Raw genomic sequence first — 24,305 nt, forward strand, 5'->3', positions numbered from 1 at the left:
TGATAAAATCTGAGGCCACAAACTATTTTGCGCTAGAGGAGTTTTTCAGCAGTTTTTATCCACCCCACCCCCTTCTCCAGAGTGGAGGCGAGTGCCAACGACTGAAGCACAGTTGTGTAGTTTCAGTGTATTTGCTCCAGTTAATGCAGCTTGGTTTGGTTTCTAAACAGCAGCAAAAGTGAGGAGGGTAATTCCAGAAGTGGTTTTCGGACCCATAACAGATGTCACACGACTGGTCTGGATCATTCTGAAGGAAGCAGCTCTTCCCTGGCCTGGCTTTAGGATGGAGTTTTTGTCTTCACGCTGTAGTAATCATTCCCTTCTCTGCTGGTACCGGTCTGTACTAATAATCCAGAGCTGCCTGCCTGTGTTCCTGAGATTCCGAAGGGTCAGTAATCGGGACTACTGGATACTGATAGGGGGAGATATATGCAAACACAATGGACCTCCCCGGGGTTCAACAGTCAGAGCCAGATCCTCAGCTGGTGTAAGTTGTTGTAGCTCCATTGACAACCTGTGCTGATTTACCTAGCTGAGGATCTGGCTCAGTGGCTACCGGGTGCCAGAACTGAAGTGCTAAAGTGCCTGAAAAAGGACCACAAAACCATTTCACGACTCTTCCCCTCCCCATCCCACCCTCCCAACCTCTTTCACTGGGAGCACTATAATGAATGGCATTGGCCCAGACTGTACCCTCACCCTGCTCTCAGGTCCATGCGCCTTCCCTCTTCATCTGTTCCTGTGTGCTTTAACTGGGACAGGACAATCTGGCCCAACGTAGAGAGGAAAATAGATCCATCTTCTTCTTGAAGCTTAATGCATAGGCTTCAGCATTAGACATTGTGCCAGTATTTACTCCTCCCTTTCTCTTTTCTCTGCCCTGCCAGACTAATTGCTGTCGCCACTGGCTTTCCCCAAATACAAATGGCAGCTAATATCTCATAGCACAGACCAGCCCCCTGTAGGATTCCCAATGCACAGCAGAATCGGTTGCGTTTCCGTGCAGTGTGATCCCGTTTGTCTGGGGGTGTTCAGACTCTGCAGCACCAGTGGCCCCATTGGCATCTGGTTCTGTCTAACGCACAGAAAGGCGGAGGTTTGTAACGTAGGTCTCCCATGCGAGTGAGTAGAATTGGCTGACTCCGCGGAGCGCACCAGCAGCAAAGAGCGGCTGCTGATTGGCTTTGTCCTCTCTTTGCTGTTGCAGGGAGGGAGACAGTGGCTCTGGGATCTTGGCCCAGCCCCGCAGTGCAACCTGAAGGTTCTAGCGTGCTCCAGGCTGGCTCCACCTTGGGCTTCCCTCAGGCTAATACGTAGCATGAGTTATGACAAATGTTTGGATTACTGTGGTGTTCACCTCCAGGTGGTCTTTTTGGTAGATAATTGCCATTTCCAGAGCGCGCACACAGTTTGCAGTAAAATAAACCAGTTGTGCAGCGTGACTCTTATCTCCTGGGTCTGCTGAATAACTCATTTGCAAACAGTCATTTTCCTCAAATACTCCACTGAAAGAGCCAAGGGCTTGTTCTGGAGGAGTAGTTAACACCCACCTTCCTTGGTGGGTCAGGCCTTAGCTTCCACTGCTTCATTCAATACTTAATTCAACAGACACTTTAAAAATGTCTAGCATCCATGGCATGTTATTCACCCCATTCATCTTCAGGTAAACGCTCAGGGCCCCAGTCCCCCTCATTTGAATTATGCCTGCATAAGTATCAGTAGGAGATTCCTGTGAGCTTCAGTTAGTTGAATGTCTTAGGGATTCTTCCTTCAGGTTGGCAGTGCACCTTGGCGCCTCGTGGAAGAAAGCAGGGGGTCAGCATCCAGATTTAGCATTCGAGGATCCCTCCAGATCTTGGGATCTATGTGAGGCCAGAATCTCCTGTGTCCATGCCCTGACTCTGGTTTCCCCTGCTCTTTTGCTGATAGGGGCATTCCTGCCAGTAGTTACCCCTGGAATGCACCCCCTAACGGGAGATTTCCAGAGGACAGGGGTGTGGTGAGGATAAAAGGCATTAATGACTCTCTGCAGCTGAGGGACTAGAGTGAAGAGTGATTGACAGATACCCGCATTCTGGTATTTGAGTTTGGGGTGGGGGGGTTAAAGCCCGTGAGCGAAGGCAGCTGCTGCCTGTGTGTACCAGGTGTCAGCCTAATGTGGGGATGGCCAAGAGACGAACCCCTAGAAGCCAGGTTTCTAGTGGAAATGGCACACTTACAGATTTTACATCTACAGTGCTTTTCCCCACAGTTCTCCATAAACATTAAGGGAAGGGTTTTCCGAAGCACTCCGCTTTCACCTAACTCTGCTCCTATTGGCGTCAATGGTAAAATGCCCCTTTGCTTCAGTGGGAGTAGGTCAGTGCTGCGCTCCTTTGAAAAACACACTAGGCCAGGTCTACGGGTGGAACAGGTTTGCTGGCACAGCTACATCAGTCAAGGGAGTGACCTTTTCTCTCTCTCCATCCCCAGTGGACGTGTCTGTGGTGGCAAACACAGTCAGACTGGCAAAAAAGTCCTTTTGCTGGCACATCTTGGGCCTGGTTTACACTAGAAAATTAAGTCTGTTTACATCGGTTAGAGGGTGAGAAGTCCACGCCCCTAAGCAGCGTAGTTAAGTGTAGCGAAAGCCTTACTGTCTTCAGGAGGCTTAAGCTTTACTGGCAAACTCTTTCAAGTGTATACCCTCCGCTAACAGGGTTTGCCAGTCTACCTCCGCCAGCAAACCCTTGGAATTGTAGATGAGGCCCTGGTGGCTCAGCCCCGGAGCAGTAGGGCTGTTTGTTTCTGGGTGGGAAATGGGTGTAGGAAAGGTCAGTGACTTGCCCCTTGTTGCACAGCAAATCACTGGCAAATGGGAGAATAGAACACAGAGCAGCAGATAAGGATGATCCCTGAGAACTAGATTAAACACCATTTCTCTAAGGGCTTGATCCAAACCCAGTTGGAGTCAAGGGAAAGACTCCCATTGAGTTCAGAGGGCTTTGGATCAGGCCCAGGCTGTACAGGATTATAGTTTAGTTGCAAACATATAACAGACATTGAGTAGCTCCTATGCAAATGTCTGGCATTGGAAAACATTTAAAGGTCCGAAGTCTGGGGCACCCAACACGAGCTGCAGGGAATGACAATCTTCTCCTGTCTCATGGCGTTCTATAATCTGTTTTCAAGGCATTTGTGTCGATGTGATTTGGCAGAAGAGCTAACTAGTATGGCTGCTTTTTCTAGACTAAAACGTAAGTTACTACACAGCTGTTGTGGAAAACTCTAAATATAACGTTGGACTTGCTCCAACTCTTCATCCTGCGAGGTCTCTGCTGGTACAATAAACCCCATGAAAATATCTGTTGGTGTCTTTCAGTTCAGGGTACCTGACCAAGCCAGCAGAGGCTAATGGGTGGGGCGGGAACTACTGGTTAAACCTTCCCAGGTGCTTAAAGTGACCCTGAATGAAGACTTGAATACGTCTGATTTGGGTGACTGTACTTTTCCTTGAAGGCTATGGAACATGAGATGTGCTCTGTACGGGAAATTGTGCATCATGTTAAAAAGCCGAGGAATGACTGCCCTGCTTTCTCACCTTACGACGATGTTGTGTGTAAACCAAACCATCCATAGAGTAATGTGTGCATCGTCCTTGTCAGAACGACGCATCCGAAGTCTTTCAAAGTCGGCAGGGATTTAGCTGGCTTTAGCGGCATTATCTGAACAATGCGAACGATGTCCTGCTGCTGTCGTAAAACAATAGTCCGCGCTGAAGCACAAAGTGTCCCATTTCTGCTACGTTGCTGTGCAGATTAGTAGAATTCTGGGAAGTTCCTTTTTCCATGGCAAATGTAACGGAATAGCCAGCTGGGTTCTCCGCTTTTTTAAATCAGGACTAATGACATTGAAGTCAAAATCCCAAGGGGCCAGTTCGGGATAGCCAGACTTCAGCATGATCCAGCCACGGGCCCTTCTCAACCCAACACCCCCTCCCCCCCCATTGAAGGGTTGCAGGGGCAGTGGTGGAGACGCTGCCCATAGTGGTTCTGCACCAGACAGGGGAAATTCTCAACAGGGGAGAGGTAACCAGCTTCCATCGCCTCTGCATCACTGGAGCTGCCCAATGGTAACAAAGCAAGGCAGAGAATCTGTCTCACCAGGTGCATTGTAATGGGGGCTCATCTGATCACAGTTAAGACTGCAGCTTGGTTGAGTGTGGTCACAACATTACTACTCTGAGTGAAGTCCTGCAGTACCTAGTTGTCTGACTGCGTATGTCACCTCCTAACTCTCTTCTCCTATGGCTACAGGAATGTCAGAAACTTGGGGCACAGGACTTCAGTTTCATCTTCTGCAATTTGCTAATGCTTGCTGATCTGCCAGTCACTGGCACAGAAGAACTGCCTACTTGGTTTGGAGGCATTGTAGATAGCTAACCCCACAGTAGGGTTGGGTAGATCAGACACAAGGATCTGAGGATTGGGAAGGAAATTGATCCAGAATGACATGTGATTGAGAATCCACTCTCTCCCTTCACTCCTGCCCTCAACCACCTTGACTAAAAGGGGTCCCAGTGAGAGATTATTCTCCTCTCCTCTGAGAGTGGCTGGTATTCCTATAACTTTCACCTGTGTACGTTGGTGCTCTGCATCTTGGTTACAAATATTTCTGTTTGGAATTTTCAGAATGACGAGCTTCGAAACCTGTCCCTTTCCGGTCATGTGGGCTTTGACAGTCTTCCAGATCAGCTGGTCAACAAATCAACCTCTCAAGGGTTCTGCTTCAACATTCTTTGTGTTGGTAAGTGATGCTGCATTGCTGAGCAAATGGTTTTTCACATCAAGGCATCATGTGACAAGAAAATTATTAATTTAAACAAAGAGGAGAGTGTGTCTGTGAGCATGAGAGAGAGTAAATAAAAACAACAAACCCTTCCATTCAGTAATGTGGATAAGATATAAACCAATAGGGTGAGCATTATATAAGGGAACCAGGGAGGATTGATTTAAATCACTAAGTGGAAAGCCTTGATTTTAATCAACTTTTCCATTTGTACTTCAGTTATTTTCTAAAGAAAGGTTCGTTCTCGTTGGCTGACATAATCATTAAAACAAGCTGATTTACAACTAAATGGAGCCTTTACACTAGTGTTGGTAAATCTTTTCCTTACCTAGGAGGGTATGCCGTCACTATATACATTTATTTCAGCGATATATAGCTTTAATATTTACTGATTCTTTCTTGTACATTTTAGTATGTTAGAAAATGGTGAATGCTATATATAGCTTATTTACTAGATAATTAACTTTTTGCTCATGATTTGTGTCAAGGTGTATTAAGATCATGACTGGAATTTAATTAAAACAAGAGATTTCTCATATGCCTGTGTTTTGGAGCAGGGTGGGAATGGGCCTGATTCTGTGTTATATTAAGGCCCTATTACATCGCTCTGACAATGCCAGGGGGCCTTAAGGTGGGGGTGAATAAGAATCAGGCCTGTCACCTTGTTTATATGGTATTTAATCTGGGCACCGCAGGTGTGACATCTGTTCACTTGCCTTAGTTTTTTTGTTTCTCCCAATTATTCAGAGCTGAAATCCCAACAACCTCGCCTCCCTCCCGCTCCCTGTGATCAGTAGTTTCAAGCTACACCAAATAAAACAATTACATGGCTCAAACTTAGGGAACCATGTGTCAAAATAGTTTTAACATCTTGGTTGTCTTCGAGATATCATCTAAAGTTGCTCAAACATTGAATGCATTCTGTGCGCAAACAAAACACTCAGCTTGGCAGAACGTTCCATAGATAGTTTATTTTCATTGCTCATGTGTTGAAGCAAAATGTTTTCTCTCTTCTGATTAAGGACTTCAGGTTTATTTTTAAAAAATGCTTTGACTGGGGTTTTCATGTCATGTTTAGAATATTGTCCACAGTAATTTCAGCTATCTGAATCCACATCTGGCTAGCCAGACTAGACTGCACTCTCAGCATTAGGTGTTCAGGAGCTAGACAGGAGAATGAGCATGGAGAAATATGACCAGAGCAAACGACCATTGCATGAGTCCCTTAGCAGCAGGAAGCTGTTTAAAATTCAGCAGGGAGCTTCCCGATTAGCAATCACATGGATGATCAAAATGGAATAAATTAGTTGCTTTTTTTTCCTCGTGCGGTAAACATTCCTAGCCTAGCAGGAGCAATTTGTCTTCATTAACGCAGCAATTTGCTCCATGTTTTTTTTCTTTTTCAAAATGTGCTGGTCAACTTTTGTTAAGCTCCAAATAGAAATTTCACACACACGTTGCTGCTGTTGTCCAAAGGAAGGAGGAAAAAATATTGGCATCTCTTTGAGGGAAAGCACACAATTGGCTCCTGCACGGTGACGTAACGCTTCTAAATGTAGCGTGTCTTGAGCCACAGAGAACAGTATGCAATGATGGCTATGTTTGCTTTAGCAGCCTGCCATCAAACAATGCTCTAGTGATTTACAGGAGAACTGCTTAATAATAGTAATTCCATGCACAGAGCATTCCTCAGGGGGACCACATTCTGTGGCTATGATATAGATACATATTTTCACAAGCCATACTGCTTTGAGTTTTGCGAGCTGGGATTCCAAGCTGCTCTTGGTTTTGGAGAAAGTACTGCTTTCCAGCCATAACCGTTAGAGAGACTGGCAGCTAAAACCAGGCGGGGAGTGAAGCAAGAGGGAAAGCCAGATGACTATGAGAACGACATGATTTTCAGGCTCCCTGTATATCTTGCAACTTTGCCTTGAAAATCTGCACGTCCCAGCATTTCTAGCCTTGATGGTTACTGGCGCCTTAAAATGATCATTGATCCCTCAAGCTAGGAGTGGGCTTTTGGACACTGGTCCTCATTTAAATACTGCAAGTTTTAGGCCCAAAACCAGTGTTTCAATCCCTGCTTGTATATCTGTGCAAGCACCAAGACTTACTCATATGGCCTCTGCGTCAATGCAAGAAAAGCAGGCGTTGTGGTATTATTCCAGTGAGAAAACCATACTGAATAGGTGTAGAGATCTTAGGCTCCCTTGGTGGAAGGATCGTGGCTAGGAGCAAATGGTTTCGCTAGAAAGCTGAGCATGCCTAGAACAGCCTTCTGAGGGATGGAATGGAACCCACGGTGTACAAGTCCGGGTTCAGCAGGGTGGTGTGATTCCTACCAGGAGCAGCTCTGCAATTTGGGACCCTTCCTTAGCGCATAGGGAGGCGGTGAGGCTCAGCCACTTTGAGAGCGGGCTCTCAAGTATTCGCATTGGGCAGGTTCCTGGAATGTGGGCTGTCCAGTGCAGAGACCCTGGCTATGTCTAGCCTGCAATGGCTGGGTGCGATTGCCACCGGAGCCAGCACACCCAAGCTAGCTTTAATCTAGCTCGCTCGGCTCCCAGAGCTGTGAAGCTATGGCATGCTTCGGTGCAGGCTGTACAAACCCGTCTGGGTCACTGGGTAATTGCGCATGGGGTTAGCCCACACGGTTGTGGCGTCCCTGCTCCAGCACCCAGGCTAGCGAGATGAAATCTGGTTCAGGTATGTCAGCCAAGCTGCAGTCACAGTCAGTGACTGTAGTCTGGACGTACCCGTGACACAGTTTGAGTGTCGGTTCAACACACCCTGTTCTCATGGAACTCAATCTTTCTTTCCATAGTCCATGCCAAATAGAGACAATGATCTTTTTTTATTTAAAGGGGACACTTTATTACTAAATGTGAAAGGAGTGGACCATGGCAAATAAACAGGTCCTTAACTTAAAAATAGGCTGATCATCTTCGGTTATTAAATGGAAACAGCCATCACAGACGTGTTACTCTTTGCTGCTGGCGTCTCTTACAAGGAGAGTCTCACATTACCACTGTTATTTTTGTGAAGACACCATTCCTCTGTACTGCCTTCCATCAAGGTATCTTAGTGGTGACCTGAAAACAAATTGGGCCCATACATTCCCTCTTTGCTTCTTTAATATATTAAAAATGAATGGTCTTGTTTTTAACAATTTTTCTCCCTTTCCTGCTTGTGTTTTTACATTAGAAATTCAGGTCTAATCTGCCCTGATATGCTCTGTGATAACCAGTGCAATGATGAGGTCACAAAAGTGAAAGTTGAGCATTTGAGAGAAGAGATTGGTAGTCAGACTCTTAAATTCTTGGGTTCCATGGTTTGTTTTTGTCAATACCTACTTACTGTTAACTTCCATAACTAACGTTTTGGTTAAAGTATCAGAGGGGTAGCCATGTTAGTCTGGATCTGTAAAAAGCGACAGAGTCCTATGGCACCTTATAGACTAACAGACGTATTGGAGCATGAGCTTTCCACCACATGCATCTGACGAAGTGGGTATTCACCCACGAAAGCTTATGCTCTAATACTTCTGTTAGTCTATAAGGTGCCACAGGACTCTGTCGATTTTGGTTAAAGGAATTGTTTAAGAGAAGGGAGTGTTGATTCTTTACCAGTGTGTTAGTGCTCACAATGAGCAGGCTTTGAAGCCCTCTGGCAAAACTAGAGAAGACCAAGTTTTGCTATTCTTGTCACCTTTAAGTTTAAAAAGCAAGTAGAAAAACAGTTTCAAGAACAAAAAAATAAACAAAGAAACCCAACCTTCCCGTCCTTCTGTACACATCAGGCTTGGAGAATTAGATTTTTATTGGTGAATGTCAATTTCACCGTACACACACACAAACCAGCGAAAAAATATTTCCATCAATGACCATTGAAATTTACAGCTAGGCAAAGTAAGAAAAATGCTGCTTCAGAACTTAAGAGTTTGATTTAAGGTTATTTAATATGTATATTTTGACATGCAGTGTAGGCAATTTGTGTGTTTAGTGGTTGAAAAACTTTAATTTTTTGAATCTTAACGTCTGCTGTCGTTAAATAATTGTTGTCCGCGCCCCTCCGGTAACTTTGCGGAACTGTGAAAATTAAAATAGATGAAAAATGAAAACAATGCTTAAATAAACATCTTATCCATCAAAATGATAAATAAAAAAAAATTGAATTCTGCCAAGTCTAACCATAAATTAGCTAAAACTGCACAAACCCGATTTTTAATATTTATAATCATTTGCCTTTTAAGTTACATAGAAAAGCAAATTATTTCTTAAAGGTATCTATCTGTTGGCTTCCTCATGAAGGCCTCAATCCTGCAGTTAGATCTATATCCAGACTCTGAACCTATGCAGAGCCCCATTGACTTCAAGCAACATATAATTACTGATTTCCGTGGGGATCTACATGGATTGGGGGTTTGCCTGCTTTGATTTGGTTGTCACAACAGGACTTAAACCAGCAATATACACCTTCCTCCATGGGGGACACATGTCATATAAACAGTGTCTGGGGAAAGAATTAACTTCTTCATGAGTCTGTAGAGAGGATATTACATAGCCAATCAGTCTAGTGTAAAAGTAATCAGCAATGGCAGAAGAAAACACAAAGGAAAAGCATACTTAGGAATGTAGGATTTGCCATATTTACGTCTTGGGTCTAGCAAGTCTAATAACCTGCTTCCAGCAATGGCGGATTCCTGCTCCTTCACGGAAGGTGACCCTTGCTTTCCCCCACCTAGAAAACTCACCTGGTCCGTTGACCGATATGCTGCACATTTCAGCATCCTACCCAACCCACCACGCTTCCAATCTCTTCTCTAAGTACACGTAGTCCAGGAGGCCTATAAAGCCTAATTCACCCTCTCCACCCCCTAAGAGGGGTGTTAACAAAATTGTTGTCAAGAAAGTATATTAACCCCATGCCCCTCCCAAAAGTGATGAAACATCATTGTGCTCCATGCTGTTGGCTGGTTACCTAAGTATTTGTGGTATCCCATCCTTCGTCTGTACATCATCTATAACTGTAAACGTAACCCAGTGGTAAGTGTATGTGTTGAGGTGCTCCCCTCTGGGCCCGATCCATACAGAATGGGAGTTGGTTACAGGTCTCAGCCACGGAGCCTGGCTCAAGCGGTAGAAATTCATGCGTGTAGCTCTAGAGCTACCTGGTGTCTGCCAAACTGGCAGCCATCGCATAGTGGATTGGGGCACTGGCTTGGGCCGAGCTTCCTTTGCTCAGAAGATGTAGGTAGTCCAATGATGAGCGTATCTTACAGATCCCCCTCACTGCCTGATCTGCAGGGGAAATGAGTCTGTTACAACCCCAGCAAAAGCTCAAGCTGTCACAGCCCATGCTTTTAGCTCTGAAAGTCCCCAGTTCAATCCCTGGTGGCTGACCAAGATGGCAGCCATCTTATAAGGCATTGAGGCCTGAAGAGCTTATCTCGCAGTCTGAGAACCATCTGCTGTGGTTTTGGTGCTAAAGAAGTGTGTGTCTGTCTGTCTCTCTCTGCTCTAAAGAGAGCTTTGGACAGAATGGTAGGGGGGCAGAGCGAACTTTAGCTCTAACACATTCTCTGTCTGTTCAGGTGAAACTGGCATTGGCAAGTCAACCTTAATGGACACTCTGTTTAACACAAAGTTTGAAAGTGACCCAGCCACCCACAATGAGCCCGGCGTGAGGTTGAAAGCAAGAAGCTATGAACTCCAGGAGAGCAATGTCCGTCTGAAGCTGACCATTGTTGACACAGTTGGATTTGGAGATCAGATTAATAAAGATGACAGGTAAATTGCTTTTACGTAGGAAGGGGGGCTCGCACTGATTCATCCTCAGGCCGGAAGGGCTTGAACGTACTACAGCAGGGGTAGGCAACCTATGGAATGCATGCCGAAGGTGGCACGCAAGCTGATTTCCAGTGGCACTCACACTGCCTGGGTCCTGGCCACCGGTCCGAGGGGCTCTGCATTTTAATTTAATTTTAAATGAAACTTCTTAAACATTTTAAAAACCTTATTTACTTTAGATGCAATAGCTTAGTTCTATGTCATAGACTTATAGAAAGAGACCTTCTAAAACCGTTAAGATGTATTACTGGTACGCGAAACCTTAAATCAGAGTGAATAAATGAAGACTCGGCACAGCACTTCTGAAAGGTTGCCAACCCCTGTACTACAGGAATGGTATTTAGTATCCAATGCCCTTGAGGACTGCAGCGTCAAACCTGGTGCTGTCGTTGGGTTTAGTGGCACACTGATTAAGGAAACGGCATAGTCCAGCAGCTAGAATGCTGGACTGGGACTCAGGAGACCTGAGTTCTGTTCCCGGACCTTGCGTGAGTCCCTTCAGTTCCCTATGGGTATGTCTACACATCAAAGAGAAACCCGCCGCTAGCCTGCCAGCCGGCTCAGACTGTGGAGGTGTTTAATTGCTTTGTAGGGTTCCGTGCTCAGGCTGGAGCTTAGGCTCTGGGACCCTGTGAGGTGGGAGCGATGAAACAGCCCCGTGAGCTCGAGTCGGCTGGCACAGGCCAGCCCTGGGTGTCTGGTTGCTGTGTAGACATACCCTAAGCCTCTATCTCCTCCCATCCTTCATCAGTCTTGTCTAGTTAGAATGTAAACTCTTCAGGGCGGAGACTGTATCTTATGTGCATGTGTAGTGCCAAGTATAATGAAGCCCTGATTCTGATTGGGGGGCCTCTAGTCACTGCTGTAATAGGAATAATAATGCACTGGATTGTGGAGATTAATTGTGCCAAGCAAAAGTCAAGTTGCTTCTGAAAACTGTTTGGTTTCACAGATGAGTGTATTAAATTGTGCAGTTTAGTGTAAATGAATTTGATCTAACTGTATAGAATTTTAATTTGTATTAAATAATATTAATTAGATAATGCTTTGCATGCTGAAAGCACTGTTTAGTCATCAACTAGGGAGTCCACGCCACAGCCGTGTAAAGCAGGTAGATACTATCATTCTTTGATGGATGGGAACCTGATATGGTGAGAGAAGTGACTTGTTAAAAGGTCATTCAAGTCAGTGACAAAGCTGGGACTAGAATTTAGGTATTCCTGACTCGGTGTTCTTCCTCCAGACCTCAGCAAGAGAGAACTTGCCGATCACATGGTTCTTAAGGCGATGTTGGGATGTGGATGGGTTTTAGTCTGGATGCAGGTTTTTCCCATTTCAGACTAGAAGTAAACGTTCTGCATGTACATTCCAGCATACTACATAGACTATTGTTTAGTATTTCTAGGATGCCCAACTGCGCTGTCCGAATAGACATTCTTACACTTAAACACGTCTGCCTTCCCCGGGATCTCCTAATCCCAGTCAGTATTTTAAGATTGTTTGGCTCGTCTTAATATTTCTATCCCTTGATGGAAAACTTCTCGAGATTCATGGCATTGGTTGGTTATTTTTGGTTTTGGAAAGCCATTGCCGTTTTTAAAAGCATCCCCATTGGCTTTGATTGCACCCAAATGCTGTGTGTGTTGTGTACTATCCAAGCTTCGCTCCCCCTGCTCTGCAGCAGTTGTTAACTAATGCACCGTGTGCCTTCCTGCAAAGGAGAAATGAGAAGTGAAGTGTGTGGTGACTGTAGGCAGCTCTGTGCTTTGAGCGATGCCATATGCTCTCAAGCTTGAAGGAAGGCAAGTCAGAGAAGGAGCAGGTGTTCAGCATGGCAACACGGCAGCTTGTTACTGCTGGGTCACTTTGCATTTGATTCATTCAACAGACAGCAAGAGCAGGCAGTATTGTTACTGGAGTCCCTCAGACTTCACTCTCCAGAGCTCCCTTTGAGAGGCAGCCACGGTGTGACGGGCATAGGAAAGCCATTGTTCTAACTCTGCCGCAGCACAATCCGAGACTTGTCACCCGTGACTACAGCAACGGGGGCTACCAGATTAGGGCCTTCCAGACCATTCCGGTGACCCTTTTGTACCGCGTCTTCTCTAATTTCAGAGCACGACAGGCCTCAAGCAGACAGTCACAGCCAATTTTACAATATGCTATTGTCTGAGGCCTGCTTGGATCCTCTGGGTCAGATCCAACGGTGTTACCCAGGGGTTGGAGACTGGAGGGAGGACTGTGTTCTGAGCATTCAGAGTGAGATGTTTGACAGCTGTTTTGTAGCCACGTGGCTAACAGTGCTGATCACAGTGCGCCCTGCGCACGTGGTGGTTAGATCACCTGGACCATATTCTGCACCAATCTCCGCTCCAAGAGGTAAACCAGGGAGGAATGTGGTATATTGCACATCCAATCATGCACTGCTGCATACTGCCTTCAAACAGCTGCCCTGCAATCTGGAGCCAGATGTGGTTCCCTGCTCTGGATTCAGATACAAGCTGCATTTCTGGCTACCTGCGCAGGGAATGTTTTCAGCTCCTCTGCCTGTGACCCCTGATGGGGCTCAGCTGTTATCACCATGAGGCTGCTGTGAGACCTGCAGTGTCAGGAACATCTCTTGGCTTTGTGCTCCAGTCGCTTCTTTGAGTGTGTTTTCTTGTGCCCGAGACTGCAGGGAGATGAGATGGCAGGAAAGCAGCAGAATTTCAATGCAACTCCACTGAACAGAACCAACACCCACTCCTTGCATTGCTTTCTGGTCCCAAGGCAGGTTAAACAGCAGAACATTAACAAGGTACAAGGGTCTGCTCTGTTTAATCTGTAAAGCAGGGATTTTGAAGCAGTATTTCCTGTGAATGTAAGTGTGTTCAGATAGGGGACATGCTAATGGGCCATAGCTTTTAAAGCCCGGGAGGGAGCCAACCAGGGAAGGGGGAGGGTGTGAAAGTAGGCGGAGCCATGATTTTTGCTTGGTCTGGCAGATGAGGCCCAGAACATCAGCGGGTGTAAATTGGCCTCATTCTGGTGCAGTCGCTGATTTACAGCAGCCAAGGATTTACTCCATGTGTCCAGTTGGCTGAGTGAATGCACATTAACTGCAGGAAAGATTGTTTAATTGACTTCATTGAAAGTTTTCTAACCAGGGGATAAGAATTTGGACAATTGCTCTCTTAGCACGCACTGTTTGGGGGAGGAGGAATCCAATGAATGCCTGCTATTCAAGGGCCTCATCCTGCAATATGCCGTGGGTTGCCAACTTTTGTCATCTTTATTGGGAACTAGGGGTGCTCAGAACCTCAAAGGATCAGTCCCTAACCCAGGGGTAGGCAACCTATGGCATGGGTGCCGAAGGTGGCACACGAGCTGATTTTCAGTGGCACTCACGCTGCCCGGGTCCTGGCCACCAGTCTGGGGGGGCTCTGCATTTTAATTTAATTTTAAATTAAGCTTCTTAAACATTTTAAAAACCTTATTTACTTTACACACAACAATAGTTTGGTTATATATTATAGACTTATAGAAAGAGACCTTCTAAAACGTTAAAATGTATTACTGCCCCGCGAAACCTTAAATTAGAGTGAATAAATGAAGACTCGGCACAGCACTTCTGAAAGGTTGCCGACCCCTCCCCTAACCTATCGAGCTCAGCTTTAGGTGGGTGGTGGCTAGCCCTCAGCAACAAGCAGTTTGAACAGCACTAACTACAAAGCTGAGACCACGATACCCTTCTCTGAAAGCGCAGTCAGTTAACGAATCAGATCACATTGCACTGTGACGGCATCTTCAGTAAAGCTGTCAACAACAAAAAATTATTAGCTTTGCTCTGAGATCTAAGCTCCTGAGAAGCGGTCATCCCAGGTAAGTGTCTCTTCCCTCTAAAATACCAGCCTGGAGTTTGGAACAGCTGGTATTTTTTTGCATCACACACATCTGGTCTCTCTTGATGATGCAGAGAAGCAAAGGGTTTGTGCTGTAGTGTGTGTCGAGGAAATGTGTTCTTCTCTGGGGTGGATGGGTGTTGTGGCCTCAGTGATTTGAAAGCCCAGGCTCTCTTCCATCCACCATAGCTGAGCTCTTGTATGATGCGTTTTCTTGTGGTCTAAGGTAAAACACATGGTCATTCAGAAAAGTGTGTGAGTTGGGGTTGGGGCTTGGCTCCAGTAGAAAATCTCGTGGTGACCATGAGGATGGTTGACGGCAGTGTCTTAAAATGAGACACCCCTCCCGCCCAAAAAAGGCAACGAGATTTCATGTGTGTCTGCCAGTTAGACTGTAACTTACCTATAGTGAATGCCCTGATCTGAAAAGAACTGTTCCTTCCAAATTTTCAGCTATAAGCCCATAGTCGAATATATCGACACTCAGTTTGAAGCCTATCTGCAGGAGGAGCTGAAGATCAAGCGTTCCCTGTTTAATTACCATGACACAAGGATTCACGCCTGCCTATATTTCATCGCACCTACGGGACACTCACTGAAGTCTCTAGACCTGGTCACCATGAAGAAGCTCGACAGTAAGGTATGCACTGCCCATGTCATGCCCCTGTGATGCTCTCCTGCTGCCACTTAATGGGATGACCTTGCCAAGGATCTAACAAAAGGTGTATGGAAAATATCCATTCCCAGCTGCTAGAGAGAATGGGTAAGAGTGCAGAGAAGGCTTAAAAGAGCTTGCCAGATCTCTAGACAGCAAGAGCAGGTTAGCACTAAAGCATAAAATGGTGCGAGAAATTTGGGCAAAAATCTGGGTTCTTTTTCATCCAAACTGGTCCATCATGTCCAGTTAGAATAATAACATCACCCACTTTACTCCACACCAGCAATCCTGAAACAGGCTGCTGCAAATGAAACTATCGTGTCTACTCTCAAGGGTGGCCCTCCTTTCATACTGATAGAGCCACATTTTTGGCATGGGGGGAGGTCAAAACTCCCCTGTGCTTTGCTGCAAATGCCCCCCTCAAAGCCAAACACTATTTGATATAGTTGATCAGCAATTCTGCACTACAGGCTAAACAATCCTTACTGATGATACAGCCAGTGGATCTAGCGGTGGGTGGGGGGCTGATTTAGCCCACAGATGGGTAAAGAGAGGCTCGTGTTCAAATGTTTCATGTTCAAGAGCATCTTTTAGTATTGAAAAGTTAGATGGAAACCCAAGCCCACTTGAAAGGAAGCCGGTATTCCTAAATACTGAAGTGCCCTCTGCCCACCAGCACTGTGGCATGGTCAGCTGCTTGCATTCTGGTTTGAAATACGTGCAGGACTGTAAAGCAGGCAGCTGGAGCTCTTCATTTCATATGTGGAGAATGTTCCACATCTATTGAGTGACTCTGGTGCCCGAGAGCCATGAAGAATTCATAACAGGTTGCCTGATGATGTGGGTAAAGCTTGGAGTCTGCTTGTTCTGTAGCTGCAGAGATTTGCTGAGAATTTGCCTGTAAGTGGCACTAGTCTTAACTTTTCCCTGGACAGGGATTAGTTTCTGTTACAGGGCCATCCTCAGAAAGGAATTAGTTTATGTAATTTAAGAGGATTTTCAAGCACTGTAGTTAAAATGTCTCCATATAGGTCAATATTAATGTCTGTCTTACTGTAGCAGCATTTTATATTGCCTCGGGGCAGAACAACTGAAGGAGGAAGGCTCCTAATCAGCCCTAGATCACACCTGGCAGTATGGTCTTTTCAGAGCTGGTTTAAAAGGCACTGTGTAGCAAGAGCTACATTAACCTGTGGCTGAGGTGAGCTGGATTGGCCAGACCCTTGTGGGATTGTAAGCAAGTTACAACTGCCAGCAATCTAGGGTGAGAGAGTGACCAAGAAACGATACACAGATGATCTTCATTTGTCACAGCAGAGCTGTGGCCTGCATGAAGCTCCCTGATCCCTATCGCCCTGTGGTCCTCAGCCAGTGTAAATCAGTGTAGCTCCATCTGAGGATCTGGCTCGGAGTCCAGTTTGTCCCTGTATTTACTTGAAGTTTGCCAGATTTGGTGCCACTCCCCTAGGCAGAATATAGGGGGTGCAAGCTTCTTTAGTGGGGGAGAGGGACAAGGTTGCTCATTTCAGGCCAGTGCAATAAAGGGACAATTCATCTCTGTCCAATCCCGACACCTTGTTCAGCAGATCTGAACGTTTCCTTTTAATACTAGGCTGTAGAGGTGCTCAAGGATCAATCTCTAGGCTGTTTCCTGATGGTTAACCCCAGAGTAGTTAGACCTGCTACAGGTCTGAAGAGGGTGAGTGCCTAGATGGTAATTTCCTTTGGAACTGTTTGGCTAGTCTGTGTGACAGCATTTCCTCTCCGCCCTATTTAAAAAAGTAAACTTCTGCTGCAGAAGAGGAAATAAGTGTTGCCAAATTGCATTTGACTTTGAATGGAGCTCTTCTCTACACATGAAAAGCGATTGGCGCAATCCTGTCTCAGCCAATGTTGCTTGCTTCAGCTCCTCCCCCAAAATATCAAATGAATTGGATGGACCGGCAAGTCCTGTTCTAGTAGAAAGTTTGTATTGCATCACTGCTTTTATGTGCCATGTTCTTTGTCCTCTTCTGGGTGAATATATTGAGGGAGGTGTCCTTTATGAGGCCATTCGCTCTCTTTGCCTTGCAGGTTAACATTATCCCTATAATAGCCAAAGCTGATACGATTGCAAAAAACGAGTTGCATAAATTCAAGAGTAAAATCATGAGCGAGCTGGTCAGCAATGGTGTCCAGATCTATCAGTTCCCAACAGATGAAGAGACAGTGGCTGAGATAAATGCTACGATGAGCGTAAGTATTGGTTTTTCCTGAACCCATCCATTCCCACCCCCAGGGACGGGGAATGCTGCATCTTTTTGCTTTTCCCATTGAAACTCAAGTATGAGCCAATAATAGTTTGATGGAAGCCCCTCTCCACTCTGGTCTGCAGGACTTAATGAAATGGGATGGAATTGGGTGCTGATATTTATTTTAAAAATCTTGAAAGTATTTCTTCTCTGCTGATCGTGTCCTTTCCCATGTGCCTTTCCCCTTACTAAATATTCATATCCCAGGAGGGCAGAGTGGTGATGTGATCAGGGGAGAGGACTTGGAGTGAGGCCCTCAACCACTCGCTGCTTGTTGCTGGGTGATCCACTTCACCTTCCTTTGATTCAGTTTCTGGAGGAGGACTAGAATCAGGCAGCTGGTGCTCTGGTCGCATGTGGAGCAGTTCTGGGTGGTGCGGTGGTTAAAGTGGTGGGGACTGACCTATGCTAGCACAAGCTGCGCCAGTGGTGGCGATGAGAGAGATTTAGGGAAATAAAGCTAGCATAGGCAGGCCTTTACGCAAGAGTTATGCAGGGAGAGATGAATTGCTTGTTTGCAAAAGCAGAGGAGGAATCCAAGCCCTTTGCCTCTAACTGTCTTACAGTAGCACATAGAGGCCCTCAACCAAGATCCGGGCCCCATCGTGCTAGGAACTGTACATACACATAGTGATCCATCTATCCAGGCCAGAGCTTCCAACTGTCCGAGGGTAGGGACGCCCAGGGCCATGGGTTGCATGCCTGCCTATCTTGGCCAATAGCCATTGATGGACCTATCCTCCATGAACTTATCTAGTTCTTTTTTGAACCCAGTTATTCTTTGGTGAGAGCAAAGGTTCAACACTCCCCCACTGCTCTTCCCCAGGTGAAGCCCTGGGCTGACTGGCTGCTTGGTATCCTGGAACACAGATTTTATTTCTTCTGTTTTTTGGCAATTAGAACCATTGGCTTGAGGAGATCGGCCATTTTTGCCATTCTAACAACTTAGCTCATGGCTACAACTCGGGCGGCCTAGAATCACGTTAGCTGTGCTTGGCTGAGAGTATGTTTCTAGCCATACTTAGTGCAAGAAAACTATTTCTATTTTGTTATATTTTAAAAATATATTGAAGTTTGTTTCTTGGGAATGTCTCTGGTGCCTGCTGCTGTATTAACGGCGCCTCACAAACATTAAGGCCCATGTTGTGTCTAGCTGCCTTCCCAGAGCCACAAACTGGACCTGGGCAGTGCCTTAAACAGGAGGCTGCCCTTGCAGTCCGTGGTGCCAGCACTAAACTGCAAGTTGTCCTCTGTGGCGCCGTCCCGGAGCTCTGGTCATGCAGTTGCACAGCGAAGTGACTGAGGCTACGTCCGCTCTGCAGCTGGGGGCGAGCATCCCAGCGCAGGGTAGACCGACACGCACTAGCTGTGCTGGAGCTCAGGGGCAGCACGGGCAGCGGCTTGGGCTAGCTGGCCAAGTACGTCCGAGCCCGCAACCCTGGGTCCGTACTCGGGTGGCTAGCCAGAGCTACTGCCGGGCTAGCGTATGTCTGTCGGTCCGTGCTGGGAAGCACGCTCGTGGATGTAGCCTGAGAGTTTGGATACTCCAGGAAAGCAGGAGTGGGGGAGCAGAGTGAAATCCAGCCCCCGTGTCCCTGTGGCAGCAGAACTCTGAGAGGGAAGGGGGCGCGAAATCCCAGTGGGTCCATGCATGCCTGGCACAGTGCAGAGCTCAACCCTGCAATCAGCCCGCATGGCAGCGAGGAAGGGAGGGAGAGGCAGGGGCCTGGGGTGGGCTAGGAGAGGAGAAGTTCATCCTGCTCCTCTAACTTGTCCCCCTTTGGGGCTGAGCGGAAAGGCCAGTGGGAGTTTGTTTTAGCGAGGGAGCTGCAGCTGCTCCATGGCCAGGCAGGGAGGATTTTCCCTCCCATCCATCTGCCCCGTTCTTGGCTTGACTGCCCAGGCACTGCTCTCTGGACTCGCCCCTTGGTCCATAGCAGCCCTTTCAAAGCACGGGCTATGAAAATACCACCTGGCCGAGCTCTCCCGAGGCTGGCGTGCAGGCCCAGCTTCCTCTTGGCAGGGGTTTTGTGCATCTCTTCCAGCTGCCGGGACTGTCTGAAATCCCCTTTCGGGGCTTTGATCAGCCGCCTTCGTCCTGGTCTCTCTCCTCCCTCCTCTCGGAGCAGCTGGGTGGTGGGAAATGGGCAGAGCCTCGCTCCATCTCCTCTCCCGACCTTCTCCCCACTCATACTCCGGCATGATCTCTGGCTCTCCTTACTGGCTAGCACAACTGGCCATAGCGGGTCCCAAGTGTGCTGCTGCAGTTTAGCACACACCTACCCAGTAGGAAGCCAGGGATGAGTTGTGAAGAAGGCTGCCTCCAGTGGTGGTGCAGTTTACACACCATCTCTTGCTTAGGGCTGTGTCTGCAGTCACAGCCTCGCTCTTAGCCCGGAACCTCTAACCGTTACTTCTAGCTACTGCAAATGGCTGAATTAAAAGGCTTTGGCAAACATTTAATTTTTAACTTTTTTTTTTAAATGGTCCCTTCTTTTGAGAAGCACGGTTGTTTTTACCGTGTGACATTTGATTTTTTTTAAACATTCAAATCAGTTTCCATTTTGATTGCCTTGTGCAAAGGACACTGGTTTAACATTCACATGGTCCTCCAATAGACACAGATATAAAAGAAAATTCATTACTCCCCATGCAGGATTTCATCTCTGTCCCATCTCAAACAACAGAGGGGTTAAATTTGTTATGAAAATGAATATGTTGGGGATTAAGCTGCCGTGAAGTGCACTGACCTTTAAATATAAAGTCTATGTTGTCATTAAATGCAAGTGCTGTGGTTTACGAGACTTTTTTGTGGGAGGTGGCTCGTTTGCTTTAGATTTTTCCTATCTGAAGTCAGAGCACGCCTCCATTGATCACCCAAAGACACCAGCTGGATTGCAAAGGCATTTTAGTAACTTTAAATAAAAAAAATCACAGCTGCTATAGTAAAGAGAGCTTTCTTCGAAAACACTCCCTGGCAAAGCAACACAGGGAATCCCTAATCTCTTTGTCTCTTTGCTTCTGTAGGTCCATCTTCCATTTGCTGTTGTTGGCAGTACTGAAGAAGTGAAGATTGGCAATAAGATGAGCAAGGCCAGGCAGTATCCGTGGGGGGTTGTTCAGGGTATGTCCAAAGAGAAACACAAACTCCTTGTTTTTATGCCATCCAGTTTAAAAAGAAAATGCTGATCTGTGGAGGCTGCTTGCCAATTTCTGCCCTTGGGCAGTAAGAACTTTGCAGTGGTCAAAAAGGCCATTTGAAAAGCAAAACAAAACAGGGCTTCGTAAGCACTTCTTAAACTTGAGTTTTGTCTCTTGGTCACTTGTGAAAGGCGTGAGTCTACAACCTGACTGACCTGGAGAAGAGCAGGTTAGAATTCAGACACGTTAGCAAGTATTTCATTTGTAACTTATTTTTCTTTCTTAAATGGTCTCTTCTTATGTCCCTGGCATTTCTGTGCCAGCAAACTAACTGAATAACAGGGAATGGTTTGCTTTAGTTTCTTTCTCTCTCTCACACACACAGTGGGATTTTCAAGGAATGCAACATTTGCCTTACTCTTCTCTGATGGAAGCCAATGTGAGTTTTCTCATTGATTGAAATGGGATCAGAGTTAAGCAAATGCTGAGTGCTTGTGAAAATTCACCCAGAAATTCTAACAAAATGCCAATAAGGCCAAATTCTCCCCTTGGATGTGCTGGTTCCTCTGGAAGTCATTGGAAGCCCCATATCTACCTGCAAATAGAACTTGTCTCTGAGGGCATGTCTACGCTGCATGCTAAGCCTGGGTGTATGGGAGCTGGGCGTGTGGATTTGGTGCCTCCACGCCCACACTTGAGTGTCCACACTGCATTGTAAACCTGGGCTTAGAACTGCTGGGGGTCCCCCAGCTGTGCTACTGTGTCCATGCTGCACTACTCAGACCTTCTGACTCGGATCTGCAGCTTGAGCTGCGTCCGCACTGCAAAATACCAGGGCTTGGACCCAAGTCTCAGCAGGAATTGGGCTCTGACCCACCGCCCTAGCAGGGTTCAAGGACTCGAGTCCTGAGTTCTTGCTGATCCAAGGTAGACTGAATTGTGTGTGGACAGAAGGGGGGCTTGGACTCGAACCTGAGTCAGACCCCTGCTTTAGTGTGCAGTATAGACATACCCTTAATGTTTGAAAAAACCAGCCCAGAATGTATAGACACTGGCAAAGCCTACGCCCTGCAGTTCACCCCCACTGCAGCTCCCCAAGTGGTAGCAATGGTGGATGGCATGAAATGGAGAGGGCCTGGTTATTTTTACCACTATATTGTCTAATCCTGCCAGCATGGATAGTGCTAATGCCCCGCGCTTGGTGCGCACTCGGGCAGGGGGCATTGAGGTATCAGACTGGAAAGCAGCATGTGAGTGACCCAGCACAACAAACTGCAAGAGTGTTTGCAAAATAATTCTTCAGCTGTTAGAATATTTTTCTGCAGTTTCCTCCTGTTTCTGTTGATAACACAAGCTGCTCGCTGAGCAACTTGAAACTCGCCAGGTGCTCGATCATACAACACAAACCAGAGCGACATCTCTGAGCGAATATGGGTTAGGAAAGAAGCTAGCAGCATGTGGAAATCTCGTACTAGCCATGTGTCAGTTTCCCCTGGTTCCCAGGAGACCTAGTGCTTTATTCCCACTGACAGTGAACCCAGTTTCCACTGCTGTGACATGAAAGAGACTTGGGCCCCTAATTTCTAACACACTCTGACATGTGGAACTCCAGGCACATACACAAGCTGCATCCGTGCACAGTAAATATTAACCATGAAGAAAGAGCAATGGGGAAAACCCGCTGAATGCTGGATGTAACTTTCTTTCTTCCTTGATGGGCCATTTTTCTTTTCGCTTCTTTTGCAGTTGAAAATGAAAACCATTGTGACTTTGTGAAGCTGCGTGAGATGCTGATCCGAGTGAACATGGAGGATTTGAGAGAGCAGACGCACACCCGGCACTATGAGTTGTACAGGCGCTGTAAGCTAGAAGAAATGGGATTCAAAGACACTGACCCTGATAGTAAACCATTCAGGTATGAAAGCATAACAAAGCCCATATTCTTTTGTGGGTGTGAGTCATTAGTGAGTGACAGCAGTTGTTTTTCCTTCTCTATCCTCCTACACTCTCCTTGGGTTTTTTTGTTTTCCCTCATCCAAACAGCCAAGCATGTTGCCTTTTCAGCACCCCAACTCCTGGCTGGAGTGAGTTAGATCCAAAATTAGACTCTGATTGCGTTGCCACTAAGTCAGCCTGCACCTAAATCTGAGATGTGTGTGTGCTTTGAGTCACCTCGGAGAGTGAGTAACCTATTGTGAGGGGACAGTGTTTTAATTGTGAAGGGAAACAGTCATGTTAATCCTTGAGATTGCAAACAGATTGTCTGCTGGCACCGATCACTGCAAACAGGATTTCTCTGATCCTTGGCAACATGAACCCAGGTGTGGTCCAGAGCTCGAGGTAAAGCTACAGCTTTGTTCTCCTCTCACCAATGCTCGCATAATATCGTTGATCTCCATGGCATGTGGGAGAGGAGTCAGACCCCCGATCTGGAAGGTAAAGTTTGCCCCTCTCTCTCTTAGGCCAGACTGACACCAGTGTTAAGCTTCAATGACTAGGCGAAGTTCCACCGGCATGAGTGAGAGGGGAGCCGGGCCCCTGCTCTCGAGGCAGCTCAAGTGTGAAGTTTATTTGATTTCCTTTCCAGAGAGCAATGACTTAAGATGGGCTCAGCCCTTCCCTTTCAGGAATCCAAGGAATTTCCATTGCTTCCTGTGTACATGAGGCCACTTTTGCCCAAGTTATAAGTAGAAAGGAAATGGGGAAAGTGCCTAATTGTATACATGGGGTGGAGGCTAGTTTAAAGTACGCCCATCCCCTTTCCTGCAGTAGTTGTATTTCCAAAATGAGGGAAACGGTAGTGTAGGGATTGCATCCATTAGTCCTCCCAAGACAAGCAAGCAAATATGCATTCCCTCGAGTCTGAGTAGTGGTCTACAGTGGGCACGTCTACAGCAATCCTGTTCCTCAGCTGGTTTACATTACTCTGTCAGGAGCAGTAAGCATTCTATTCATCTTAAGCCAAGCTGGCTACGAGACCGCAGCAAACTGTTTACACTAAACAGGATGTTGCAGAAAGGAAGCATGTCAATGAGAGACCAGTATCAGTGAAGTTAAGCTCATTGCAAGAATGCAGGCCACTGCCTGTGCAGGCTCGAAGAGGTGCTAAAATAGGAGGAAGTGTCTGTGTTCCTTAATAGAAGGTTTTAGGTTTTGCTTTTGTCTTTTTGTTTGAGAAGAGGTGGTTTGTTCCTCTCAAAAAACAGACAGTGTCTCTTTACCAGTGTAGTCCCCTTGCTTCTCATGCATTTTCCTCCTCTTTGTGGAATCCTTTCCCTGTCGCTTGGGTTGTTAAATGACCTATCGATTTTTAAAATAAAAGCTAGAATGTTTGTTTTTAAATGGGCAGTAGTTTGGAAACGTGTTTTCCTTCATTGGATGTAAATGTTCAGATTCTGGGAGTTTTCTCTGGAATGTAGGTTTATGCCTCTTTGTTTGCTAGCTGAAGTTACAGCGTCTCTTGAGAGCTGCGACTGGAAGAAGTTGCTGAAATCCCAAATGGCCTTGCGTTTATACTCCTCCAGGCTGGAAGTGAGTTTTCCATATGTAACTTTGAATTGCTGGGCCAGATTCTCTGCTGGAATAATGGCAGAGAGGTCAGCGGTGTTGCCCCAACAAAGAATTTGGCCCAGACGGATTCCGGGGAAGTCAGTGGTAT

At 46.4% G+C, this 24,305-nt stretch overlaps 1 protein-coding gene and 1 long non-coding RNA gene across 5 annotated transcripts in view; one reads left to right on the plus strand and one right to left on the minus strand.

Moving 5' to 3' along the window:
• SEPTIN11 (septin 11) overlaps positions 1-24,305 on the plus strand; it is a 72,081-nt gene that overhangs the window by 33,099 nt on the left and 14,677 nt on the right. For all 4 annotated transcript variants that reach the window (XM_045019984.1, XM_045019983.1, XM_045019981.1 and 1 more), the window contains exons 2-7: positions 4,671-4,785; positions 10,421-10,616; positions 15,011-15,197; positions 17,289-17,450; positions 20,534-20,630; positions 22,394-22,562. In XM_045019984.1, coding sequence (XP_044875919.1) covers positions 4,671-4,785; positions 10,421-10,616; positions 15,011-15,197; positions 17,289-17,450; positions 20,534-20,630; positions 22,394-22,562 — 926 coding nt within the window. The remainder of the gene's footprint in view (positions 1-4,670; positions 4,786-10,420; positions 10,617-15,010; positions 15,198-17,288; positions 17,451-20,533; positions 20,631-22,393; positions 22,563-24,305) is intronic.
• Positions 8,804-24,305, minus strand: part of LOC123372036 — a 38,536-nt gene continuing 23,034 nt past the window's right edge. The window contains exon 4 of the long non-coding RNA XR_006580054.1: positions 8,804-8,915. This is a non-coding gene — a long non-coding RNA (uncharacterized LOC123372036). The remainder of the gene's footprint in view (positions 8,916-24,305) is intronic.

The sequence above is a fragment of the Mauremys mutica genome, chromosome 5, assembly GCF_020497125.1.
Source record: "Mauremys mutica isolate MM-2020 ecotype Southern chromosome 5, ASM2049712v1, whole genome shotgun sequence".
Taxonomy (NCBI): Eukaryota; Metazoa; Chordata; order Testudines; family Geoemydidae; genus Mauremys; species Mauremys mutica.